The 24,623-nt window shown below is 44.6% G+C and overlaps 1 protein-coding gene across 3 annotated transcripts in view; it reads left to right on the top strand.

The window, feature by feature from the left end:
* The window catches only part of Ggt7 (gamma-glutamyltransferase 7), a 26,390-nt gene extending 4,755 nt beyond the window's left edge, over positions 1–21,635 (top strand). The window contains exons 2-15 of one of the 3 annotated variants that reach the window (XM_004630836.2): positions 3,105–3,340; positions 3,650–3,801; positions 5,720–5,837; positions 6,640–6,707; positions 6,919–6,992; positions 7,320–7,516; positions 9,449–9,536; positions 11,120–11,247; positions 11,422–11,510; positions 14,844–14,993; positions 15,108–15,225; positions 15,968–16,105; positions 17,507–17,606; positions 20,888–21,635. In XM_004630836.2, the coding sequence (XP_004630893.1) occupies positions 3,105–3,340; positions 3,650–3,801; positions 5,720–5,837; positions 6,640–6,707; positions 6,919–6,992; positions 7,320–7,516; positions 9,449–9,536; positions 11,120–11,247; positions 11,422–11,510; positions 14,844–14,993; positions 15,108–15,225; positions 15,968–16,105; positions 17,507–17,606; positions 20,888–21,051 (1,820 nt within the window). In that variant the 3' untranslated portion in view covers positions 21,052–21,635. Of the gene's footprint in view, positions 1–3,104; positions 3,341–3,649; positions 3,802–5,719; positions 5,838–6,639; positions 6,708–6,883; positions 6,993–7,319; positions 7,517–9,448; positions 9,537–11,119; positions 11,248–11,421; positions 11,511–14,843; positions 14,994–15,107; positions 15,226–15,967; positions 16,106–17,506; positions 17,607–20,887 lie in introns of all 3 variants that reach the window. The other 2 variants (XM_023714781.1, XM_023714780.1) reach the window with 2 other exon arrangements.
* The last annotated feature ends 2,988 nt before the right edge of the window (positions 21,636–24,623 follow it).

The raw sequence follows: 24,623 nt of genomic DNA, 5'->3' as shown, positions 1-24,623 counted from the left end.
TATTTGCTTGGTTTTTTGTTTTGCTGTGTTTTTTGAGAGAAGATCTCACTATGCAGTTCAGGTTGGCCTTAAAATCACTATGCAGACCAGGCTGGCCTCAAACTCACAGCAATTCTCCTGCCTCAACCTCCCGAGTACTGGGATTAGAGGCATGTACCACCGCATGCATTACATGAATATTTTAATACTAAGTCTATTGAGAAATTATTAGAGTAATACAAATTACCTTTGGCCTCTACAATTACAAGAGGTGCTCAAAGTGGTGGCCATTAGCTTCCAGACATTTATTGCAAACTGCTGAAGTATGTACATTTTTTGATCAATCTCTTCTTTCTTTCCCCATATATTCACATATATACATAGTTTTAAAAAGAAATATATGTGATAAAATTTTCAAATAAAATTTTTCACCATATATTATTCCAAATTTTTATTGGAAAATTTTGCTTTTCCCAAAAGCAATCACTATAAATAAATTCTAAAATATCCTCGCATATCTCAGCACTTAATCTATATATGTGGTTTCTTTGTAATGTAAGAGAGGAAATTGTGGGTCATGGAGGTTGTGGGGGGGCAGGTTTTTTTTTTTTTTAATGTATTTAGTACAGGATCTACAGCGTCTACAGGGTCCCACTGCACAGATCTGACTCATAGTGATCCTCCTGTTTTCAGCCTCCCAAGCCTTGTGATTACAGGTGTGCACCACCATGCCCAGTCTCAATCACCATCTCAGTGCACCCCAGCGGCAGGGCCAGCATGGCACACCTAAGCAGGCACTTTAGTACGCTGAGCTATCGGGCCAGCCCTGGCAGTGCTTTTTTTTTTTTTTTTTTTTTTTTTTAACACAGGGTCTTACCATGTAGTTCAGACTACTTTTGAACTTACTATGGAGCCCAAGCTGGTCTTAAAGGCCTCATGATCCTCCTGCCTCAGCCTCTCAAGTACTTGGAGTACAGGATTCATTGAGGATCTTAAACACCAAATCTAGGAGCATGTTTTTTTTTTTTTTTTTTTTTCTGGGCGTGGTAGTGCACACCTGTAATCACTCTCAGAGGCTGAAGCAGGAAGATCACAAATTGAAGTTCAGTGTAGGCATTTTAATACCTTAGGCCTGTCTCAAAATTAAAAAAAAAAAGAAAAATTAAAGGGCCAGGGATATAGTCAGTGCAGTGGCTCTGATTTCAACCCTCAGTACTACAAAAATAAAACAAAAGGATCTTGGATTTTTATCATGTTGGCTTCTGTGAACTATGTTACTAGCTTGAAATAGCAAGACAGTCAATTTTTAATTTTATCCAACAACTTTTAAAAACATTATTTGGGGAGATAGCTCAGTAGAATAAGCGCCTGCCTGGCAAGTGCAAGGCCCTGAGTTCAATTCCTGGTACTACAAAAAATAAATAAATAAATAAAAATAAAAGATTTTATGCATAGTGCTCAAAAACTGTAACTGGCTGCAGTGGTGCATGCCTATAGTCTCAGTTACTTGGAAGGATGAGTGAAGAGGATCCCTTAAGCCCATAAGTTCAAGACCAGGCTGGGCAACATAGCAAGTTCTTGCTTTTAAAAAATGAAAAGAAGAGCCAGGGAGATAGCTCAATGGCATAAGTGCCTGTCTGGCAAGCTCAAGGTCCTGAGTTCAATCCTCAGTATTGCAAAAATATAAAATAATAAAAAAGAAGAAAGTTCAAAAAGAAATTATTGAATGAATAAACTTCTAAAAGTTTTTGTGAATACAATAAAGTTAAGATCAACATCCCTCCTATTTCTTTATTGTTTACAAAGGGACCTGAATTCAGTGCAAATAGCACCCAGAGAGAACTATGAAATAAAAGAGGTTCTCAGCCCTGGGAGGTAGGAAAAGAAAACAACAAAAACAAAATTTTGAACAGCTACAGTGTATTTGGTATACATCACCTTGTAGAATTCTTGTACCCATCCCACATGTTAGGAAGATAAGGCTCATGACTTGAAGTGAGTTGGTCCCAGGCATCCAGCAAGTAAATGGCTTTTCTTTCTCCCCTGCCTCCATTCTTACTATCTTCCACTCTGCTTTCCAGTGGCCAGAAAGATTTCTTTTCCTTGGTGCTGGGGAGCAAACCCAGGGCTTCACACATGCTAAGCAAAGCTGTACCACCGAGCTCCAGCTCCAGTCTTTTAAAAACACAAAAGCCTCCTGTTCTTGCTTAAAATTCTGGTGGCAACCATAATTTAGGGCAAAATCCAAGCATCTCACAAGCCCCACAGGCCCAGCATATTAGGCCTAGCTTTCATCCTTACCACTCTTTCCCCTTTCCTTCTACACCAGAGCCCCCCAGGCCTTATTTCTTCATAATATGCCAAGTTCATTGACACATTTGGATCTTTGCACTTGCTGCTTCCTTTTTCTGAAACCCTACACCCTACACACACACACACACACACACACACACACACACACACTGAGCTGGCTCCTTATCTCTTACTTCTCAGCTTTAAAGTCACTTCCTTGGAGAAACTTACCCAGACTTCCCCCCAGAAGGGAGTCTCCTTCACCTCTTCCCTACCATTATTCTCTATCGTTTTTGCTTTTTTCATAGTACCTGCCAGGATTTGTAATATATACCCTTCGTTTGTTTATTGCCTTTTCCTCCAGTGAGTCTGTGAACTATTGGTTCCTCTCCCCCTGGCATCTGGCATCAGGCCACACATACAGTAGGCGCTTCACAGTCGGTGAATGGATGGCTACCCTGAGCGGAGCTGCTTGGTGCCTGCCTCCTTGTAGAGAAGGTTGGGCACCAGCTGGGGCAGGATCTGGTTTCTGGGGAGAGCTGAGCTCCACCCTCCCTCCCATTCTTCCCTGCAGCGTTCTCAGTCCCCACCCCCCTTTCCAATTCCAGGGAATTGGCCCAGGGGCAGGGATCTAGACTTTCGGCTGCTCCCCTGTGAGTCCCTGTCTCTTCCCAGTCCAGGGGTGCGTTGGGGAGACGCGGAAAGGTGAGCATTGCTGGCCAGTGGGCTTTGAGTGACAGGCGTGGGGCGGGGGCTCCGCGGAACTGCGGGCAGGTCAGGAGGCTGGAAGTACTAGATAGGGGGCGCCCGAACCGACCCCCCACTGCCCGCAGACCCAGACTCCTTCCTGAAGTCCGCGCGGCTGCAGAGGCTGCCGTCGTCATCGTCGGAAATGGGCAGCCAGGATGGGTCGCCGCTACGAGAGACACGCAAAGACCCATTCTCCGCGGCCGCGGCCGAGTGCTCCTGCCGCCAGGACGGGCTCACGGTCATCGTCACCGCCTGCCTCACCTTCGCCACAGGTGTCACTGTGGCACTGGTCATGCAGATCTACTTTGGGGATGCCCAGGTGAGGGGGGCAGGCGGGCAGAGGGAGGGAACTGGGGAAGAAAAATGAAGGAAATGTTTGAAGGGACCGTGGGCGCTTTAGAATAGCTGACAGAGGCCAGGAAATGGAAAGCAGGGAGGGTGGGGACTTAGGAGAGGAGCATCCCAAAGGAAAGGGCTCTGGGACTTTAGGAGTACAGAACAAAGATGTGACTTCAAGTAGGAGAGACCAGAAATAATGAGGTGACTGTCACAGGGGAAAATCCAGAGGACAAGAGGGTGCCTTAGTGAGGCAGAGGCTGTACCTACCTAGTCTCCTCTCCCCTCCTAGATCTTCCAGCAGGGCGCCGTGGTGACCGATGCTGCCCACTGCACATCTCTAGGCATGGAGGTGCTCAGTAAACAGGGATCTTCCGTGGATGCAGCTGTGGCCGCAGCCTTGTGTTTGGGAATCGTGGCTCCACACAGCTCTGGCCTGGGCGGGTAAGGAGCTCTAGGCAGTGGAGATTGGGTCCCATGGGCCAATTTCTTGTCTCCTTGTCTGTCTCAGTTTGGTCAGAGAAGCTGGACCCCAACTCCTTGGATTTTCTTGTTCCATACCCCATTTCACACCCTCCTCCCAGACTTTGGAAGATCTGGAGGTGTTTTCAGAACCTTTTTTGGTTTTCCACTAAAAAGGGAAGTTTGTGAACTATATACAGTGAGATGCAGTATGTACTGTCAGTAAGAAAGGCAAGAATGCCTCAACATTTAGGGTTCCAAATGGCTGAGTCTGCTAAAAGTTATGGGCCTGCTGTCCTCCAAAAATACACCCTAAGCCGAGCATGATGGCACATGCCTGTAATCCCAGCACTCGGGAGGTTGAGGCAGAAGGATCACTCTGAGTTCCAGACTAGCCTGGGCTACACAGTGAGCTCAAGGCCAGTCTGAACTGTATAGTGAGATCGTGTCTCAAAAAGACTAGGCCAGGGATTCTTAAAACTGAGGTCACTATGGGCTATACTCATTACACATAATGGTTTAATATGCACATTTAAATTTGGAGTGGGGGTGGAATTGGGGATTAAATTTGGCCTTCCCACTGAGCTACATCTCAAGCCCTTTTTCATTCATTCATTCATTCATTCGTTCATACGCCCTGTGCTACAGCCCCAGCCAGTTTTCTTTTTTTTGTGTGAAGCAGGGTCCTTCTATGTTGCTAAATTGATCGGGCTTGGCTCAAACTTGCAATCCTCCTCCTAAACTTCTCAGAGTGCTAGAATTACAGGCATGTGCCACCACATCTTGCTCCTTTTTAAAATTTTTATTTTGAGACAGGGTTTCCCTAAATCACTAAATTGCCCAGGCTAGGCTTGGATTTGTAATTGTCCTGCCTTAGCCTTCCTGAGTGCTGGGATTACAGGTGTGCACCACCATGCCCAGCTCATACCTCTTTTTTTTTTTTTTAATTTATTTATTTTATTTATTTCTTTATTTATTTTGTGTGTGTGGCCAGCTCAGCCCGCCTGGGGGCGGGGCTGGCTGGCATGTGGTGCTGGGGGATTGAACCGCAGTCCATGTGCTTTGTTAAGCTTGTTCTAAATTGGTGCTTTAGACCACTGAGCCATCTCACCAGCCCCAGCTCATACCTCTTTTTAAAAAAACAAAACAAAACAAAAAAACTGTTACTGCTCTGTTAAAAAGTTCGCAATTTCAGGTATCTCATAAAAACCCAGATTTTCAGTATCTCTTTAACAATCAGGAGATCTGATAACACTGCGTCCATATTCCACATGGCTGCAATTATCTGAGCTGAACAGAGGCTGGCTCCCATGATGAAACAGGCGCTGTCCATTTTCCCATAGTTCCTATCAAACCCTATTGTTTATCCTGCATTGCTTATTCCATTACTTCGCTGTAGACATTTCAGTTTGCAAGCCCCATCTCAGACTAAAATAAGCTACAAAGTCCTTACCTTGGTTCCTGCAAGCCCTCCAGGCTTTCCAAAGAAATTCTCTTTTTGACTTAGCACTATCTACCCTTACATAATCCAGTCCTGCAGGGAGGAGAAGGGGGTTTACCAAGTAGGCAGGTGCAGGAAGCTGGCAGGAGTCCAGCGCTGGTCTAGGGGAGGGGGCAGGGCACAGAACATTCCTGCTTACCCAGTCTCTGGGTTTCTTAATCAGGGATTAAAGTCTCTAATAACAAAACAAGCTGGAAGAAGTCTATTGATCCTGGATTCCCCACCCCCCTTTTTTAAATTCCCTACCTTTGCAGGGTGGCTGAGTCTCTGAATCACTGCTTCAGGGAGGTCTGAGACATAGGACAAACTAAACCTCATCATTAGGGGCAAGGGGTGGCAGGTTAATGGTTTAAGAGGGGTAGTATGTTACCATCCCTTTTCCCTTCTGTGTCTTTCCAGTGGGGGTGTGATGCTGGTCCATGACATCCGACAAAATGAGAGCCACCTAATTGATTTCCGGGAGTCTGCACCAGGGGCCCTCCGGGAAGAGGCTCTACAAAGATCCTGGGAGACCAAGGTGGGGACCCGAGTGAGAAGAAAGGGTCCAAGGGCTCTACCTTTACTGCCCTTCTCCTAATCCAAGAATTAATTTGCTGAGCATTTACTATAGAGGTAGGGAAAATAGTATTTTAGGGTGGCTGTAGGGAGATAGAGAGCTACCCTAAAATAAAATAATGGACAAAAATTCAGATGGTTGCTAACAGGTAATACTACAACACCGTACTTCACTAGCAATCTTACCAACCTAGAAAGGGAAAACACAAGGAAAGGAAGGAGCCACTGAGTACCTGACAGAGTTGCTGAACTAACACAGACCTCACCTGAGCCTGAGGACTGTAACTTTCCCAGCCTGTGTCACATTTGAAGATTAGAGAGGAACAGTTATAGGCAAACTCTATCCCCTGAGAGCAAAGGAAGAAACTGAATACCTTAGAGAAGTAGGTACTTAGTGTAGTGGCACAAACCAAACAAACAGCTGTTATCACAGCTCCCAGTAATGATATAAAAATGAATTGGTTGAAGAAAGGACCTTTGTTCATGATTTTAAAAGGCAAGTAAAGGTATAATCCAACATAGATTTCTATCTAAATTGGTTCTGTCCGGGCCCTTGAATGGGTTTCCTTAATTAACTATGACAGATAAAATCAGGGACGTGGGAGGGCTACCTACTGGGAAATCGTGTCCCTCCCCTGGGATACTTGGCCTGTGTCTCTCCCCTGTGCCAGCCATCCCTGGCTTGGGGCTCTGCGGAGTTCAGCCCAGCACCCCCCTTCCAGTGACCTGGTCTCCTCTCTCCCTCGCCTGCCCGCCTTGCCCAGCCCGGGCTCTTGGTGGGGGTCCCCGGAATGGTGAAGGGGCTACATGAAGCTCATCAGCTCTATGGCAGGTAAAAATCCTCTTCTGGGGACCAGAAGCCCCTGCCTGCATCTCTCCTTGGGTCACCATCCCCTATCCTCCTGGATTCTTCCCTTCCCAACTCTTCCACCTAATATCCCCTTCCCTTGCCAGGATTCTCCTTCCCAGGATCCCCCCTCCCCCCAGGACCCTTCCTCCTCCCCCCAGGACCTCCTCCACCCCTGCTCTCCGGCCCCCCCCAGGCTGCCATGGTCCCAAGTCCTGGCCTTCGCAGCAGCTGTGGCCCAAGATGGCTTCAACGTGACCCATGATCTAGGTCAGTGGGACCTGGGGGTTGGGGGAGAGGAAGGAGATGGATGGGTGGAATTTGAGAGTTGGGATCCACACTGGAGAGAGCTCTTTTTCCAGTTACTCCTTAGACTTCTTTCCTTCTTTATTCTACCCTCACCTGGCAGTAGCCTTGAATGAGGGGGATTTGGAAAGAGCCCATATACACCCCCCACCTCCCCATAACAGGCACCTTGTGGGCCAGAGCACTTAGGGCCAGCCGCTCCTTCCCCACTCCACTGTCTCAGGATGGCACGTCTCAGCCATCTTGTCCAGTTCTGGTGTCCCCTGCCCAGCCTCCTATCCCTGTCCCCAGCCCGTGCCTTGGCTGAGCAGCTGCCTCCCAACGCATCGGAGCGCTTCCTGGAGACATTCCTACCACTGGGCCATCCGCCGCTGCCCGGCTCCTTGCTGCGTAGGCCTGACCTGGCTGAGGTGCTGGATGCACTGGGCACTTATGGTCCTGCTGTCTTCTACAGTGGCGGCAACCTCACGCTGGAGATGGTAGCTGAGGTGAGTACAAGGGTGGGAGGCAGGGTGTGCCTCAAGGACTTTATTGCAGGGATGCCTTTCTCAATATAGTTTCTGGTTACATTTACTTCAGATGAACAAAACTAATCTGTGGTAATAGGAATCAGAATAGAAGCTGCCTGGAATGTGGCATGAAAAACCTGAGGTGATAAAAATGTTGTCCTAGTTGGGAGGCTACCTTTAGGCTCAGCACTGGTGCCAACCATGCAAACCTTGTGGGGACCCAGCACCAGCCTCAGTTTCCCTAAATCCACTCACAACCTTCCCTGCCCTAAGGTTTCCTAGGACTGAGGGAAATATCTCATCTGGTGATTGTCAGGACTGGGGAGTTTGATGCAGGAGAGCACCACACAACCCTAAACAGTCTTAGTCTGAGATACTTGTCAATTCTGAGAACTGCTGTGAATAATCTAAAGCTCCTAGTGGGAAGTTATGAACCAGAAAACATTGCACAGATCAACTCAGTGGTCTTCTCATCTGTCACATAGGTATATGTGCAAATCTCTGCCAAAAAGTGGTAGGAATTACACAGCTCTGTCATTCGATCACCAGTCACAGAGTGCTTGCTCTGTGCCAGGCCCTGTGTTGGGCACTGGAGATGTGGATGTGGCGATAGAAGCCCATCCCAAATGGACTTAACTGGGAAGTCTAGATGCTGGCTGTAAAGTCTGTTGGATCCAGACTCATAGGACTCAATCTACATCATCAAGTCCTCTGTCTCTCTTCTCGTCTCTCCCCACCCCACTGCCTCCCTCCCTGTCTCCTTCCTCCTTCCTCCCTTCTTTTTTCTCCCTCCCTCCCCTTCTGCCTCCTCTTTCTTCTCCCCTTCTCCCCCTCCTATCTTCTTTCCCTCTCCCTTCCTCTCCCTCTCACCCCTACTTCTCCCTTTCCCTCTTTTTTCCTCTTCCTCTCTTTCCGTTAAGTTCTTTCTATACCTGTTCCCCACCAGAGCATCTAAATCCATCCTTGCAACAAGCCATCCCACAGAAAGAACATTTCTCATTGGTTCCAGCAAATGCTTCAAAGTTGTGTCTTGTAGGTTTGTCATAGGTCTTGAACTATTCGTAAACCAATCACTGAGCCACAGCAAGGAATGATCAGATTGGCCAGTCCTGTGTGTCCTTACCTAGAGGTGAAGGGAATGAACTGCACCATCAGGGCTTTAAAAGTAAAAACTCAAAGTTGAGTTTATGAACTTGTCAGACAAGGGAATACACAGTAGCCAAGAAATTCAATATGTATTTTACTGAGAGTAGATTACTTAGTAGTTGAAACAAAAATTTCAAGTACTAAGCTATAAAAAAAAAAAAGATTCATAGTGATGATGCTAATTTAGATCTGTCAATTAGTATGCTGGGTTGGATGGAAAAGACAATTGATTTGTACAAGATTGGTTCATTGGTAAGTAAATATGCTCCATTATGTCTCATAGAGGTCAGTCCTAATTTAAAGTTCATGGTTTGAGTCTCTTTATGATTGTAGTATGATGCAGAATTCAGTTTTGCTCTGCCCTACGCAAGTGCTGACCTGAGTGGAAAGTCTTCCTTGTACATAGGCAGAGAGAGGGCAGCACACAGAGACATGGAGGCGGAGCTCGGGATCTGCAGGGCACAGCTCCCTGGGGAATAGCAGGATGTGAGGTGGGAAAAGTAGGCAGGGCTATATCACACTTGCCAACCTAAGCAGGTCGTTTGCAGAATGTACCTTGCACAGTGCCTGGCACATAGTAATTACTCAGTGTTCATACTTTTCCTCCTTCCTTTTCCCTGTTCTACCTCTGGCTGATGGGATCCCTAAAGGTCATGACAGGTGCTGTAGAAGGCACAAAAGTGGTAAATAGCTGATCTGTTTGTGATCCAAACATGCCAAGCCCACATGTTCACGCTGGTGGGGGGGTCATTTTGTCCCCTCCAGGCTCAGCATGCAGGGGGTGTCATTACTGAAGAGGACTTCAGCAACTACAGTGCTCTCGTGGAGAAGCCCGTGTGTGGCGTGTACAGAGGTGACCTCTCCCCCAGCTCCCATGGTCCCACCCAGGAGGTTTCCTGTCTGTGGCCATATCATTTTGGCCTGGAGACTCCTCTCCATTTCCCAGGAGAGAAACTGAGTCAGTGAGCTGCCTGGCCAGCTAACTGTTGAAGCAAGCCAGAGCCCACTGATCTTATGTATTATGGGGTCTGTCACCCCAAGTATTTAGAAATTGAGATGGGGGGAAGATCTAACCAAAGTCTTAGACCTGAAAGTTGAGGTTCTGGCCATGGATTTTTTTCTTGATTTGGCCTTTGTCCCCTCAACAGCCCCATTTTTTGCTGCCCTGTGTTTCCTAAAAAGAATCTAAGACCAAAATCCATCTAAGTTTCAGGGTAGAATGAAACTTTAAAGACAGTCACAGTCCTGCTCCCTCTCTGTACCAAAAGGAAATTAGGGCCTAGATAGGTAATGGAACTTCACCTACCAAACTCAAAAAATTAATAAGAAAACCCAGAAAGCAGAGCTCATAATATGGGTGAAATTCCCATTTGCCAAACCTAAGATTGTGGATTCTGAGTTTCCAGGCTTCAATTTCTTGCCTGATTTCTCAGCCAGTGGTAAATGAAATAGAAACAGAATCATAACTCTGGAATCAGCAAGACTTGGGATTGAGTACTAGCTGCATTATTTGCCTTGAAAAAGTACTTGCTATTATGAGCCTTGCCTCTCTCCTTAATCCATTAATGCTAGAGATTGCAGTGTTTTGAATATTTGCATGAAGTTCCTATGATACACAGAAAATTTCAAGGCACAAGAATTTGAAGAGAAAAAAATATTATGCTTTATTGTTATGTGCCTTTCTAAAAATGGAATCCTAGGCCAAAAAAAAAAAAAAAAAAAAAGATTAAAATGGAAATAATGGTGCCCACATCTCAGGCGGCCCATGAGGATTTGATGAGATAATATGGGAAGTTGCCTTGCTCCAGGTAGTGTGTTGGGTTTTCCATTTTTCCCTCCCCAGCTTGAGTTGACTCAGGAAAGCCAACACGTTGGTGCTCCAGGTTCCCTGTGTCTCCTATAGCATTGGACAAGCTGCCACACATATAAAATGAGGCTGTTGATATTACTCATTATGAAGATTAAATGTGTGAATTAGTTAATGTGTTATGCCTTTGATGTCCAAACATCTAATATCAGAGTAAGAAGAGGAGACTGCTGCTTCTAAGAAGTCTCAGGTTAAATGGGACCATCAGGGATCCTAGTTTCTATCCTGCCCCATGGGAAGGGTTGAAAAGTGACACATGACAGTCCAGAAAACTGGACATCTGGTCCCTGCTCTGTCAATGGCCTATGGTGTGACTCTGGACAAGTCATAACCCTCTTAAGCCTTAGTTTCCTCAGAGGGTAGAGAAAACTAAATGCTAGTGTTCTGAGTTTGATTCCTGGCCCCATCCTTGACTTGGTATGTGAACTTGAATGGGTCTTTGGCTTTCTGAATTTATTCCCCCATCTGAGGGAGGTCAGTGAGCATGATGGTGGGGTGTGCAGATATGACACAGGATATGAAGATGACTTGATCTCTCCCTGCCATATGGTCATTTCCTGTCCTTCCAGGTCACCTGGTTCTCAGTCCTCCACCCCCACACACTGGCCCAGCCCTCATCAGTGCTCTCAACATCCTGGAGGGCTTCAATCTTACCAGCCTGGTGTCCCGGGAGCAAGCCCTTCACTGGGTGGCAGAGGTAAGGCCGACCCCTGCACCTCACCTGCATTTGAGGACATGAAGAATGGAGAGAAGTGTACTGCTTTGGGACAGGACTAAATCACTTCCAAGTTCTCCTACACATGAGGCTCCCCTGGGTATGGGTGCTAGGAATGGCCTGGCAGCCTCTTCCACATGCCTGCTGTGCTTTTAGACCCTGAAGATCGCATTAGCGCTGGCCAGCAGACTGGGAGATCCTGTCTATGATCCTACCATCACTGAGAGCACAGACGATATGCTCAGGTACGTGCTGGGGCAGGACCCTGGGGGCTTCCAAATTAGTACTGGGTGTGAGGAAGAGATAAGATGAAAGGCAGCTGGAGAGTCCCAAGTCCGTTTCAGCTGAAGCCCAACTTCTACTATGACGGTGGCTACCTCTGCCTACACTTTGCCATCTCCATCTGCAGCATAAATCAGTCTACTTCGTATGACTCTCAAATTGTTCTGAAGCTGTCTTTTTTTTTCAGACAGTGGCTCACTCTGAAGTTCAGGCTGGCCTCAAACTCACTATATAGCCCAGGCTGGTCTCAAACTCACAGTGATCCTTGTGCCTCAGCCTCTCAGTTGCTTAGAATACAGGCTCTCAAATTATTTTGATCCTCACAGGTCATTATCCAGCCCCATCTGTTCGCACATTTATGTATGTATGTATGTATGTATGTATTTTTGAGATTGGGTTTTGTCATGTAGTTCAAACCACATAGTTCACTATGTAACCCAGGCTGGCCATGAACTTATGTGATCCTCCTGCCTTAGCCTCCAAATGCTGGAATAACAGGCATGTGCCACCAAGCCTGGCCTTTGTTCCCCATTTAAATAGAAAAAAACCCTAATACTACAAATAGCCACTGCAAACACAGAGGCAGGAGGGATTTTGAGTATGTACTTATACGTCTTCATTGATAGCATAATATAGTAATAGTAAAACTACAACCTTTGGGCTGGTGAGATGGCTCAGTGGTCTAAAGCACCTACTTAGAACAAGCTTAGCAAAGCACAGGGCCACGGTTCAATCCCCCAGCACCATATGCCAGCGCCCACCCTGCCCCCTGGTGGGCTGAGCTGGACACACACACACACACACACACACACACACACAAATAAAAAATTAAAAATTAAAAAAAAAAAAACCAAAACTACAACCTTTGAAGATACTGCTGCCACTCACCCAAACTTTAAGATTCACTAGCTATGCTACCTTGGATGAGCAATTTAAGCTAAGAGTTTCTACCAAAGCAACTTTTAATATACTTTCAGCATGCCTCTGGGGTGTGCTAAGACAGGCGATTGAGGTGGCATGCACCTGTAATCCCAGCGCTTGGGAAGCTGAAAATAGGAGGATCACTAAAGTCCAGTCTGTGTAGTGAGACACTGTAGACCCTGTATTAAAACAAAACAAAAACAAAAAAACCCCACTATCAAACATATATAGTTTTGATGAGGGCTAAACTAGATTATACATGTATTTATCTGAGCACATAATCTATAAATGTTCAACAAATGTAAGTTACTGTTCATTGGCAATAAGGGGAAAAATGGTACTATATCTGACTTACAATCTAGCCAAGGGTAAATCAGAAGCCAAACATGTAAGCCTAGGATAGAATTCAAGGTAGAACATATGCCTAGCATGCCTGAAACCTTGGGTTTGATCTCCAGTACTTGGAGGCCAGGGGTGGGGAGAGGCAGCCAAAAATATAGCTAATATAAATTTGAATTTTGGGGGAGAAATGATGTTGAGACAGACTTTCACTATGTACCTCAGGCAGGCCTTGAACTCATTCTGTAGCCCAGGCTGGCGTTGAACTTATAGCATTCCTCGTGCCTCAGCCTCCCAAGTGCTGGCATTACAGGCATGCAACACACCTGCTGTATATTTAATTTTTAATTCAAACAATCCCCTACAAATTAATGGAAATAATGAGACTAAGTCAATTATAATCAAAAAGCAACAAGATTGGGGTTGGGAGGTATGGGTCAAAGGACACATATTAGCAGTTAGATCAAAGAAATAAGGTAAAGAGATCTTGTTATATTCTTTTGGGAGGGATACCAGGAATTAAACTCAGGATCTCATGATTGCTAGGCAGGCGCTGCACTGCTGAGCTACATCCCCAGCCAATATTCTTTTTTGTATGTTTTGTGGTACTGGGGCTTAAACTCAGGGCCTTGTGCATGTTAGGCAAGCACTCTACCATTGGGCTCCGTTCTCAGCCCTATATTCTCGAATAATTCAAAGGGAATGGACGTTACATGTTTTTACCACAAAAATGGTGACTATGAGGTAAATGCCATTGTTAATTAGCTAGATTTACACATTCCACAATGGAATGTTACTTAATGCTGTAAGTGACAAATACATACAAGTTTACCTATTGATATAAGAATTAAAAGGTTAACATCACTGATTAAAAAAAAAAAAAAAAGTAAAAAAGACTAGCAGCCAAACCAGAAACCATGTCAATGCCACAGAGATGAAAAATGAAAATGAAGCTTTTCCCTCGCTGTGACTGGCAACAAAGCCTTGTGTGCCTGCTCTGCATGGTCATCAACCTTCTTGGTTGGAAAACCAGTTGAACTTCTCCAGTTTTCTGTTGTAATTTATCACCCCCTAACCACTGTCAATAACCAGCACACAATTGTTAGGAGTGATATTTGAGGAAACCCTCAGATTAACTTTATATTTGTAAATCTAGAGACTTTAGCTCTTAAAACACACAACTATAGAAAATCTATTCAACTAATTCATCCAATAAGTAGCTGTTTTGGCTTTATTATGTGTCAAGTACTCCTCTGCCTTGAAAAAATAATTACAGAAGTAAAAATTCCCATATACATACGCCTCTCCTGAAAAAAAGAAAAACCCTTTAATTCTAGACTATGAACATTAGGTTAAATGAATCAGGTTCATTCATTCAGAACCTATTTCTAGAGCACCCACGTGCTCCAGGCACATTCATAGAAAAGACTGAGTGAAGTCAAGTAATTAGAAGCCTCTTGGTTTAAGCATTACATAAATTAAAAGTTAATTCTGGAAGACAATTTGAGTAATTCTCAAATAGATTGAGTTCAACAGCTATTTTCTGTGTTGGTAATAAGTGAGCTTCTAGTTATTTATTTGATATACAGTCTCTCTTTTTTTTTTTTTTTTTTTTTTTTTGCGGAACCGGGGATTGAACTCAGGCCCTTGCGCTTGCCAAGGAAGTGCTTATTCTACTGAGCCATCTCCCCAGCCCCTAATATACAGTCTCTCTACACAATTCAGACTCATAGGGATACTCCTGTCTCAGCCTCCCAGCACCCACTTTTGGGGCCAGCACAGCATGTGGTACCAGGGATCAAACTTGGGTCCTTGTGCTTTCCAGGCAGGTGCTTACACCACTGAGCTATCTCCCTGGCTAAGTGAGCTTTTTTTTTAAAAATTAATTAAAAAAAAAAAAAAGTGAGCTTCTACCTTCATAGGCCTAATTGACCAGCAGAAAGGGAAGATTTAGCCAAATAATTACAAACACCACAGGTAGGGGGAATGTAATAAGGGCTTGTTTTATGCTAATACCCTACTCCTTGTTTTTTCAGCAAAGTGGAGGCCACCTACTTCCGGGGCCACATCAATGACTCCCAGGCAACCCCTGCCCCGCTCCTTCCTGTCTATGAGTTGGATGGGGCTCCCACAGCTGCCCAGGTGCTGATTATGGGCCCTGATGACTTAATTGTGGCCATGGTCAGGTATGCCAGCTCAGCCTTAGAACGTGGAACAAAAGATTATTTAATAAGAGGGAGGTAGCTGAATAGATGTTAAGACAGGCATGGAGCTAACCTGTCTCCACCTTGGCACCCCAGCTCCCTGAACCGGCCCTTTGGCAGTGGCCTCATCACCCCCTCAGGAATCCTGCTCAACAGTCAGATGCTGGACTTCTCTTGGCCCAACAGGACTGCTAACCACTCTGCACACAACCTGGTAAGATACTGTTCTTTTCTTTCCCTGCTTTACCTGAGGCTAGACAGGAGGTACAGCTGCATGGCTGCCCCTTCCTCCCTATTTCCTCTAGGAACTTATCTTATAAAAGAAATAAGTTGCCTACTTCATCCCTACTCCTGCAAAGTCTGTAGCATGGAGTCTGGTTGGTCTAAAGAGCCTTTACCCCATTCTGTCATTGTCCCACCCTGTGACCCAGGGAAGACTCTGTCTTACCCTTCTCAGAACCTCAGTGTCTTCATCTGCACAAAGGGTACTGACCCCACTTGATGCCTGGGGCTCTTTCCTGAATTAGTAGTCCTTGTCTGCATGATGCTGAGCTGACAAAAGTGGGACCCACAGACTTAGAAATTACTAATTGGAGATCAGCACTCTTGCAGGCTGGCTCCTCAGCGGGGCAAAGACATGTTAGAAATGATCCAGTGGGGATTCTACTCTTCTTGCCTGTTGCAGTCTTTGACTCAGTCCTTTTCTCTGAATTTAATAGCAGCCTCTTAGCTCAATGGATGCAATTGGCAGTTGCCCTTACCCTCCCCTAGGCATCTGGGGTCTTCTTTCTTTTCACGGATAACACACCACTGCCTGGGAAAGGAACAGTCTCTCAGGGACACTGGGCCTCTGGGTGATGTAGAAGAGGGACAGCAATGGGAAGGGTGGTGGAATGGCCCTTTCCCTGGCTTGCCCCACCCCACACCTTCGTTGCATCTCTGCCTTCTGACTACAGGAGAACTCAGTGCAGCCAGGGAAGCGGCCACTCTCTTTTCTGCTACCCACTGTGGTCCGACCTGCAGAGGGGCTCTGTGGGACTTACCTTGCCCTGGGGGCAAACGGAGCTGCCAGGGGCCTCAGTGGCCTGACCCAGGTGAGGTTTCCTCCATTATGGGCCTTTGGTGGCCAGAAGCCAAGTTATGGCTTGGGCTCAGATGCCCCTCATACCACAAACATGAGTTAAGCTGCTTTGTGCCAGGCCTGTCTTGGGCATCAATGGACTGTGCTGAGTTTCTTATTAAAAATGGGGTCCTAAAGCACCCCATCTTCCCAGTTTACAGGGGAAAGCACAGGGCGAGTAGAACTGAAAAGTGATAAAGCATCTGGGCTGCTTGTGTTGCATCAACCTCAAGTCCTCATCATCCCTTTATCCTACATCTGAGCAGACAACTAGTAAGATCTGACTTTGAAAGGATGGGTCAGCTGGGGAGATAGCTCAGCAGCATAAGTGCTTGAGTGGCAAGCACAAGGTCCTGAGTTTGATCCCCGGTACTGAAAAAGAAAGGATGGGCCTGCTGCTCTCCAGAATACCTCAGAACAGTTACTCACAGGGTACAATCAATCAATCAGTCTGTTTATCTATCTGGCACATATTTTGGTAGGTGATGAGTTAACTTTAGAATTGCATGCCCGACTTCCATCACAAGTGCTGCCAATTTCCAACTCTACGTGCTGCAGGACGATTCAGTAGTCATCTCTCCAGTGGAAGTAACAGCAGTAGATAACATTAATAGAGTTCTTACTAACTGCTGGGTACCTTTAAGCTTCCTAACTCTGGAAAGAATGAACTTCTATTTTACAGATGAGAAAACTGAAGCCCAGAGAGGTTAAGAAGCCGGGTCAAGTTCCTTCAGCTAAACTAGACAAGAAGCTCAGTTTTAGGGTCTGCTCACACTCAGCCATTAGGTCGAAAGTACCCACTCTGTTCTTGAAACCATCCCTTGCTATTAGTTCTGTTCTATCTGAAGAAAAGGGAGGTGGCCGGCTAGATTTAGAAGACTGGTACCTCTGGTGCCTCTTCTCTGGTTCTTCTACACTCGAGTGGGTCACTTTTGCTCTCCAGCATGCAGTTTCCTCCTCTGTGAAATGTGGACATTATTACAGGCTTAGCTATCTTCCAGGGCTGTTGACAGTCTCAGATGTTATAGCTGATGTTTTTTTTCTGTAGATTAAACCACTAAAGGATTTGGACCAGGGCTGCCCTGATAGCTCAGTGGTCTAAGTGCATACTTAGGCAAGCATGGGGACTGGGGAGTTAAACCCCCGGCACGGCATACTGAGCTGGCCACCAAGACTGGGCTAGGTGGTGCACCCCTGTAATCCCAGCACTGGGGAGGCTGAAAACTGGAGGACCACTATGAGTCCAAGCTGCATAGTGAGACACATAAATAAAAAATAAAATTAAAAAAAATCTGGACCAAGGGTGAGAACTGGGGAGTCCAGAACCATCACCCCTTGGACTTTCCTGATTTTTCTGCCCCTTGGCTACCCACAGGTTCTGCTGAATGTCCTGACCTTGAATCGGAACCTGAGCGACAGCCTGGCCCGAGGCCGCCTGCACCCTGACCTACAGTCCAACCTCCTGCAGGTGGACAGTGAGTGCAGACTGGAGACTCCCTTTGGGTGGGCACATTGACAGGTGGAAAGGGGGTTCCTCCCATGGTGTCCTCTGTGTTAACTATACCAACTCCCTTCTTATAAAAGTTTGACTTCTTTCCACAAATTCCTGTTGGAGTAATGAAAGATCCAGGGGTTAGGATCATCTTGCCATTTCCTGCCTTTGTGGCCTTGGGAAAATTCATGTCTTAACTCTGAACCTCATTTTTCTCATTTATAAGATAAGATCCAGTCGTTCATTCTGCAAACCTTCATTCACTGAATGGTTCGTATTGAACAACTACTGTGTGCCAGGCATCATCCTGGGTGCTAGAGACACTGCATGTATAGGCAGAAAAACAATCAAAGAAATATGAGATAGCAAAATAAATGCCTGGCTGAGCATTAAAGCAGAAAGATATAATGGGACAGATTCAGTAGTCAGGGATGGTTTCTGTTTAGTGACATCTAAGCTGAGATCTGAAGAGGGAGAAAGAGCCCACCGTGCAGAGAACTAGGGCAGAGCTTTGTAGAACAAGAGAACAAATACGAAGAACTCAGGATAGGAATGGATCTGATGTGGTTGAGAATAAAAAGGAGGACAAAGAGAATGGGATGAAATGAGATCAGAGAGGCAGGCAGGCCAGGCCTGGACTTCATAGATTTATGGTGAAGACATGAACTTACCTCTAAGAACAAGGGCTTAGCTTTGGGCACAGCTTAATTTTCAAATAGTAAAGTGTATATATACTTTTGCAGACAATGTACCATGCTAGCCCAAAGGAGACAGAGAATTGATTGAGACATAAATCCTTCACTGTGCAGCATTATTGTAACATTATTATCAATATTTTGCAGATTTAAAAAAATACCTGAGGCTCACAGAAGTTATGAAGTATTTAAAGTTCAGCCAGTAAGTGGCAGAATGGAAATTAGAACATACCCCTTGCTGGTAGCAAATACTGTGCTCAATTTTTTGCCGCATGGTCCTTGTTATCTCCTAGACTGAAGCAGGTTAGAAGCACTGTTCTAGTCCTCAGCAATTACAGCCAGTTGCTGCCAGGGACATTGGCTAAGCAGCTGAATGTGCTCAGCACATTCCTGCTGACCTCTTTGGAATGTGAAGCACCATGCTAAGTTACGTAGGATGGCTCACCCCAACCCTTGCTTGAGGGGCTCACAGTTCTTACAGGGAGATATGAAGAGTGAGGGCCTAGGCAAGGGGAGCTTCATCCACCTGAAGCTATAGGAGACTTCTTGGAGGAGGTGACAACTGCCTGCCCTTGGTGTATAAATAGGAATTTGGCCTGTGGAGGTAAAGGACATTCTGGAACAGATGAATCAGAATGGAAAAAAAAAAAAAAAAAACAAACCCAGAAAGCATGATTCAGAGAGCATCCAGGAGGCCAGCCTTTTCTGGATTCTGAATTTACCCAGCATCTTTGTGACTTTGTCACATTTACATACCATCTCAACCATTATTTGTCTAATATCTGCCTATAAATGGACTTCTTTTTTAAAGCAAACGTTATAATTACAGGTGGCAAATTACCACCATTTGCCACAAATAAATAATAAATAGCTTTTAATATTTTTGTTTTAGTTAGGTATTGTTGCCTGCAGAAAGCTGAAGAACTGTTTTCTCTGTTAAAGGAGATGGAAAATATTGGAATCATCCTGAAACTTGGTCCTTGCTATAACTGAAAGGACTGAAAGTGAACCATAAAGGCACTGTATTTCTGACCATATGACTTGATGCTGTATATCAATAGTATGTCTTTATCTCAAGAACTACTAAAATCATCCTGTTTATAGGGAAATAAGATGACCAGGCCTTTGTAAAGAAGCATTAAAAGGTGAAGTTAACAGCTTTTATGAAGGTCAATGTTAAGAAGCGTGGATTTTCCAGGTGTGGCGTGTACCTGTAATCCTATTATTCAAGCCTAGCCTAAACTACATAGCAAGAATCTGTCTAAAAAAACCCAAAAGATAAGCTATGGCCATACCACTCTGAACATGCTTGATCTTGCCCAAAAAAACAAAAGCAGTATGGACTTTAGCCAGTTAAGCAGGGGAATCACATAACCTGAGTTGTTTTATGTAGAGGAGATGAACTGAAGAGAGGAGAACTTAAGTTGGAGAAAGAGGACCTGAGCTTATGCAAGAGAGGTGGGATTTATTCTTCTCTATAAGAAATACCTACCTAACTTTTACTGCATACTGAGCCTGTCCTGGCACTGGGAAGCAATAGCAAGATGGTGATGCCGCCTTCAAAACTCATTTAATCCAGTACAGAGAGATAGCACAGATATAAATGTAGATAGTACTACGTACTTTAAAAGAAAAGAAAGCAAGGTGAAGATGGCAGAACTGTGATGCTGGGTAATGTTCAGAAATATTCTAAAAGGTATCTTTTGGCCAGTGACTAGAATGAAGTAAGGGTGCCAATTCTGTGATAAGAAAATATTCCAGGCAGAAAGAACAGCAAGTGCAAAGACTGGGTAGAAGTATGTTTGGTCTACTTGAGTTACAGGAAAGAGACTCACATGGCTGGAACAGAGTTAAACAAGTTGGAGAATAAAAGGAGTTAAGGAGAAAAACTTAAAGAAATAACAAGGTCCTAGTTAATGTTGGGCTTTAGAAACCTTGGTGAGGACATGGGATATTACTCTAAGATATATCAAACTGTTGTAGGGTTTGGAGAGAGAGGTAGTGACAAGATTTGATTTTATAAAGTGCCTTTTTCTTTTCTTTTTTTTTTTTTTTTGTACTGTGAATCTAACTCACAACCTTGCAATTGCCAGACAGGCACTGTGCCACTGAGGTATATCTCTGGCCCCTTTAACTCCATTTTAAAGGATCCCTTTGGCCACTCCATGAAGAAGCTACAGGAAGGCAGGACTAGAGGTAGGGAGACAGTGTAATGGACTGTACAGTAATGTTGGCGAAGAAAGCTGCTTGGCGATGAAGACCCCAAAGCCCTTTTCCAATATTAAGCATGACTGTATTATTGATGACTTACTTACTGTCTATGGCTCTGAGCTCAGTGCTTTTGATAAATTATCTCCTTTAATTCCTGTGGTAGCTTTACATAGTAGGTTCTCTTATGATCACCACTTCATACAAGAGGACACTGAAACTCAGAGAGGTAAAGCAATTTGCCCAAGGCCACAAGCATTTTGGTGGAGCACCTAGGATCAAGGCTGAGATCTGATGGTAGGACTCCTGAGGTGGTGCTCCGAACACCCTTAACATGTGCGTGTTGGGGGATGCTTTTCAGATGAGTTCACAGAGGAGGAGATCGAGTTCCTGGAAGCCAGGGGTCACCACGTGGAGAAGGTAGATGTCTTATCCTGGGTCCATGGCAGCCGGAGAACCAACAATTTCATCATTGGTGTGAAGGACCCTCGGAGCCCAGATGCAGCTGCAGCCACCATTCTGTAGTGTGGCGGGGTGGGGCGGGGTCTCTGCTACCCTCCGCCATTTGCATGTTCCCAGAGTCCCTCCGTCTCCCAGGTTTGGCCTCAGGGGGAGCCCAGAAATGTCCCAGATCAGGGGCGGGCAAGAGGGGATGCTTAGCAACCATACCCCGGAGTAGCTGGAAAATTCTCCATCAGGAAGACTATGGTGGTGGGGGTGAGTGGCGGTGGTGGTGAGCAGACGTGCAGGACCTTGAGGACTCAGACTGTGTCTGCCTGCCTCTTCTTCTCTCTCAGCCATGCTGGCCCTGAGCTTACAGATGTGCTTGCAAACCTTTCTCAAGGGTCTCATAACCCCACCCTCTCTGGGCTGGCCTGACCTAGGCCTTGTCTTCCAGCTCCCTCCTCCTGTCCACAGCCTCATTTCTTAAGTGACTAGAGTTTTTTTAAGAAACTATCACAGAGTGGGACTAATCTTGTCCTCCTCCTACTAGGTTGGAGCAGAGGCCTAGCATCTGGGGGTCCCCGGGTATGGGGGAGGGGTGGGGGTAGGGACCAGCTCAGGGGCTTCCATTTGCAAAGGGAAATTAAAAAAAGAATATTGCTTAACTAAGGCTCTGGCTTTATGTCTGACTGGTTTGGAAGTGGGAGCTGTCACAGGGTAAACTGGAGCCAACTTTGTGTGTGTTGTCACACAGTAATATATAATAGATGAATTATAGTTAAGAAGCTTATGAAACTGAGTGTGGTAGGTGTTTGCCCATCATCTTAGGTACTCAGGAATATCATTTTGAGCCCAGGAGTTCCCGGGCAACTTGAGCAACAGCAAGTTGCTCAAAAATAAACAGGGCTGGAGAAGTAGCTCAGAATGTTTGCCCAGCATGCACAAGGGCTACTGAAAATTTATGTTAGCCAGGCCCTATGCGAAGAACTTTAAGTGAGTAACCTTATGTAATCTTTTCCACAAACCTCATGAGGTAATGATTAATATTATTATTTTACAAATGGGAAACAGGCAAAAAGAGGTTATGGTTAAAGTTCTTTATCGTGTGTGTGTGTGTGTGTGTGTGTGTGTGTGGCAGTGGGGTACTGGAGGTTGAACCCAAGGCCTCCTTCATACTGAGGTGAAACTCCAGCCCTTTTAAAAATTATTTTAGTTTATTAGCGCATGTGTGTAGTACACAATGTTTACACTCCTGATGGAAAGTTGGTACATATGCACAATGCATCTTCCCCTTTTCCACTCGCTCTCTCTCCACCCATTCCTTGATTTCCCCCCCCTCGCTCTTTTTTTGGGATACGTTTTTGTAGTAGTTAATGTTCACATTTCTTGTGTTGAGTTGGTACATGTACATAACACATCCCCATTTCTTTTGTTCATCCTTTATCCCTGCTATCCCTCTTCCAGCCATTTTGTATTCTTTTGAGATATGATCGTTTTTCAATTTTTAAGAAAATCTTTATTGGTACAGGGTCTTGCTACAGAGCTTGGATTTGCAGTGATCCTCCTGTCTCAGCCTCCCCAGCTCTGGGATTATAGGCATGTGCCACCATGACCAGTTTCAGTGGCCAGCATAGCATGTGGCACTGGGGATCGAACCTGGGTCCTTGCGCTTGCCAGGCAGGCATTTAGACCACTCAGCTATCTCCCCAGCCCGTGAGATATGAAGTTGCTAAGTGGTCCAGGCTAGGTTCCAATTTGCAGTCCTCCTGCCTCAGCGCCCCCAGAGTGCTGAAATTATAGGTATATACCACCACACCCAGATTGTCTATCTAATGGAAGAATTTCAATCTCAGGATGGCAAACTATAGAAGATTCTAGCAGTTAACCAATTCCACATCTGTTGGGTGAACTATTTGCTGTAAAGTAGGCTTCGCATAACATATATCAGACAAAAAATACTTTATTAATGCATGTATCCATCCATTATGTTCCAGGCAGTTTGTTAGGTACTGGAATTACAGTGCTGGATGAGATGAACAGGCTGTATTTTATCGGTTTGCAGTTGGGAGGGAAGTCAAACATTAGAGAAAGTACACAGTTAACTAAGTTACTAGCCATCAGAAGCTCTTTAATGTCTCATCAAGGAAATATAATAGATGTTACATATGTAACAATTATTCAAGTATCAAATGTCTCATAAACACATAATGTAGATGATCTATCCTCTAGAAGTCCTACCTTTGCAAAAATTGCACAATCAATAATTTAACACATTTCTCCAACTTTTTCTGCACATTAACATATATTATTTAAAATATAAAAGCAATTACATTTTTTTTCTTTTCAAAGTTTTATTGATAAACATACAGCAATGAGACAGTTTCAAATCAAATCGAAAGTACAGTTTCAACAAATAATACACTGCATATATTCTTCTTAGTGGTTAATTGCTGTACAAGATGCAGACTTGTGATCCTACTTACAAACACCATTAGAACAAATCATTCTATTCATTAAGAGAATGCAACTATATATCTATCCCAACCACTTTGAATACACAGATACAAAATGGAAATTCATAGTTATATCCCAATTTTTTTAAGTTCCGTTGTTGAATATTATAGGTGTGTAAACTCAGCAAAATATTCTAAAAGAGTCCAGTAACCCATAATAGCATTGGGTCTTCTGTTTAACTGGCAATGTCAGAAATTATTGACCTGAGTCCCCCACAGCTCAACATAACAACATGGCTTTACTTCCTATATTTCGTCTTCATACTTTTCTACTGGAACAATTACATTTTTATACTGTCTGCAACTTTCTCTAAATTTACAAAGATAGCATAGGCATTTCCTCATGTCAAAGTATATGGAACTACTTTGTTATTTATAATGATGAGTCAAGTTCATTGAAGGATCTGACTAGTTTCCTGTTGATGGATACTTGTGTGGTTTCTAGTACAGCTCTGAACATCTTTGCCCTAGTTATCGATAGGTACTTGAGCTATGCCTGTCATCATACCAACTCTCCTAGGCTGTGTCTCAAGTGATAGAATGTCCATTAGAGATGCTATAATAAACACCATCAACTGGGTAGCTCATAAATGATAAAAAATTTATTTCTCTTGGTTTAAGACACTAGGAGGTCCAAGATCAAGACATCGGTAGATTTGGTGCCTGATAGATGCCTCCTTCCTCAAAGATAAGCACATTTTGGGTCCTCATGTGGTAGAAGTGGCACAATAGTCTTTGGCAAGATAGTGCCTTTATAAGGACACTCATCTCACTGATTAAATGACCTGATCTCTTCTCAGAGGCCCAACCTCCTCATACCAGCACATTGTTCATTAGGTTTCAACTTAAAGACTTTGGGGAGAACATAAACATTTAGAGCATAGCATGGAGTTACAGCACCTTTGACTCAACACTTTTAGAGATCACGTGAGTGTCTTGGAGTTATTTCTACTCTTAAATACACAAATAGGTGCAGCTTTGGACAAAATATTTTTAAAGGAAAGATTCTTACATATTAAAATAATGGGCTTGGGTAGCTCAGTGGTAGAACAAACACTTAGTATATTCCAGGCTGTGAGTTCAATCCTCAACATTGAATATATGTATTATCTTAAAGGATGTTTTAAAATTCAATACATG

The sequence above is a fragment of the Octodon degus genome, unplaced genomic scaffold (assembly GCF_000260255.1).
Source record: "Octodon degus isolate 3935 unplaced genomic scaffold, OctDeg1.0 scaffold00037, whole genome shotgun sequence".
In the NCBI taxonomy this organism is placed as follows: Eukaryota; Metazoa; Chordata; class Mammalia; order Rodentia; family Octodontidae; genus Octodon; species Octodon degus.
Note: the sequence above shows the minus strand (reverse complement) of the source record. Positions and strands in the feature narration are given on the sequence as shown.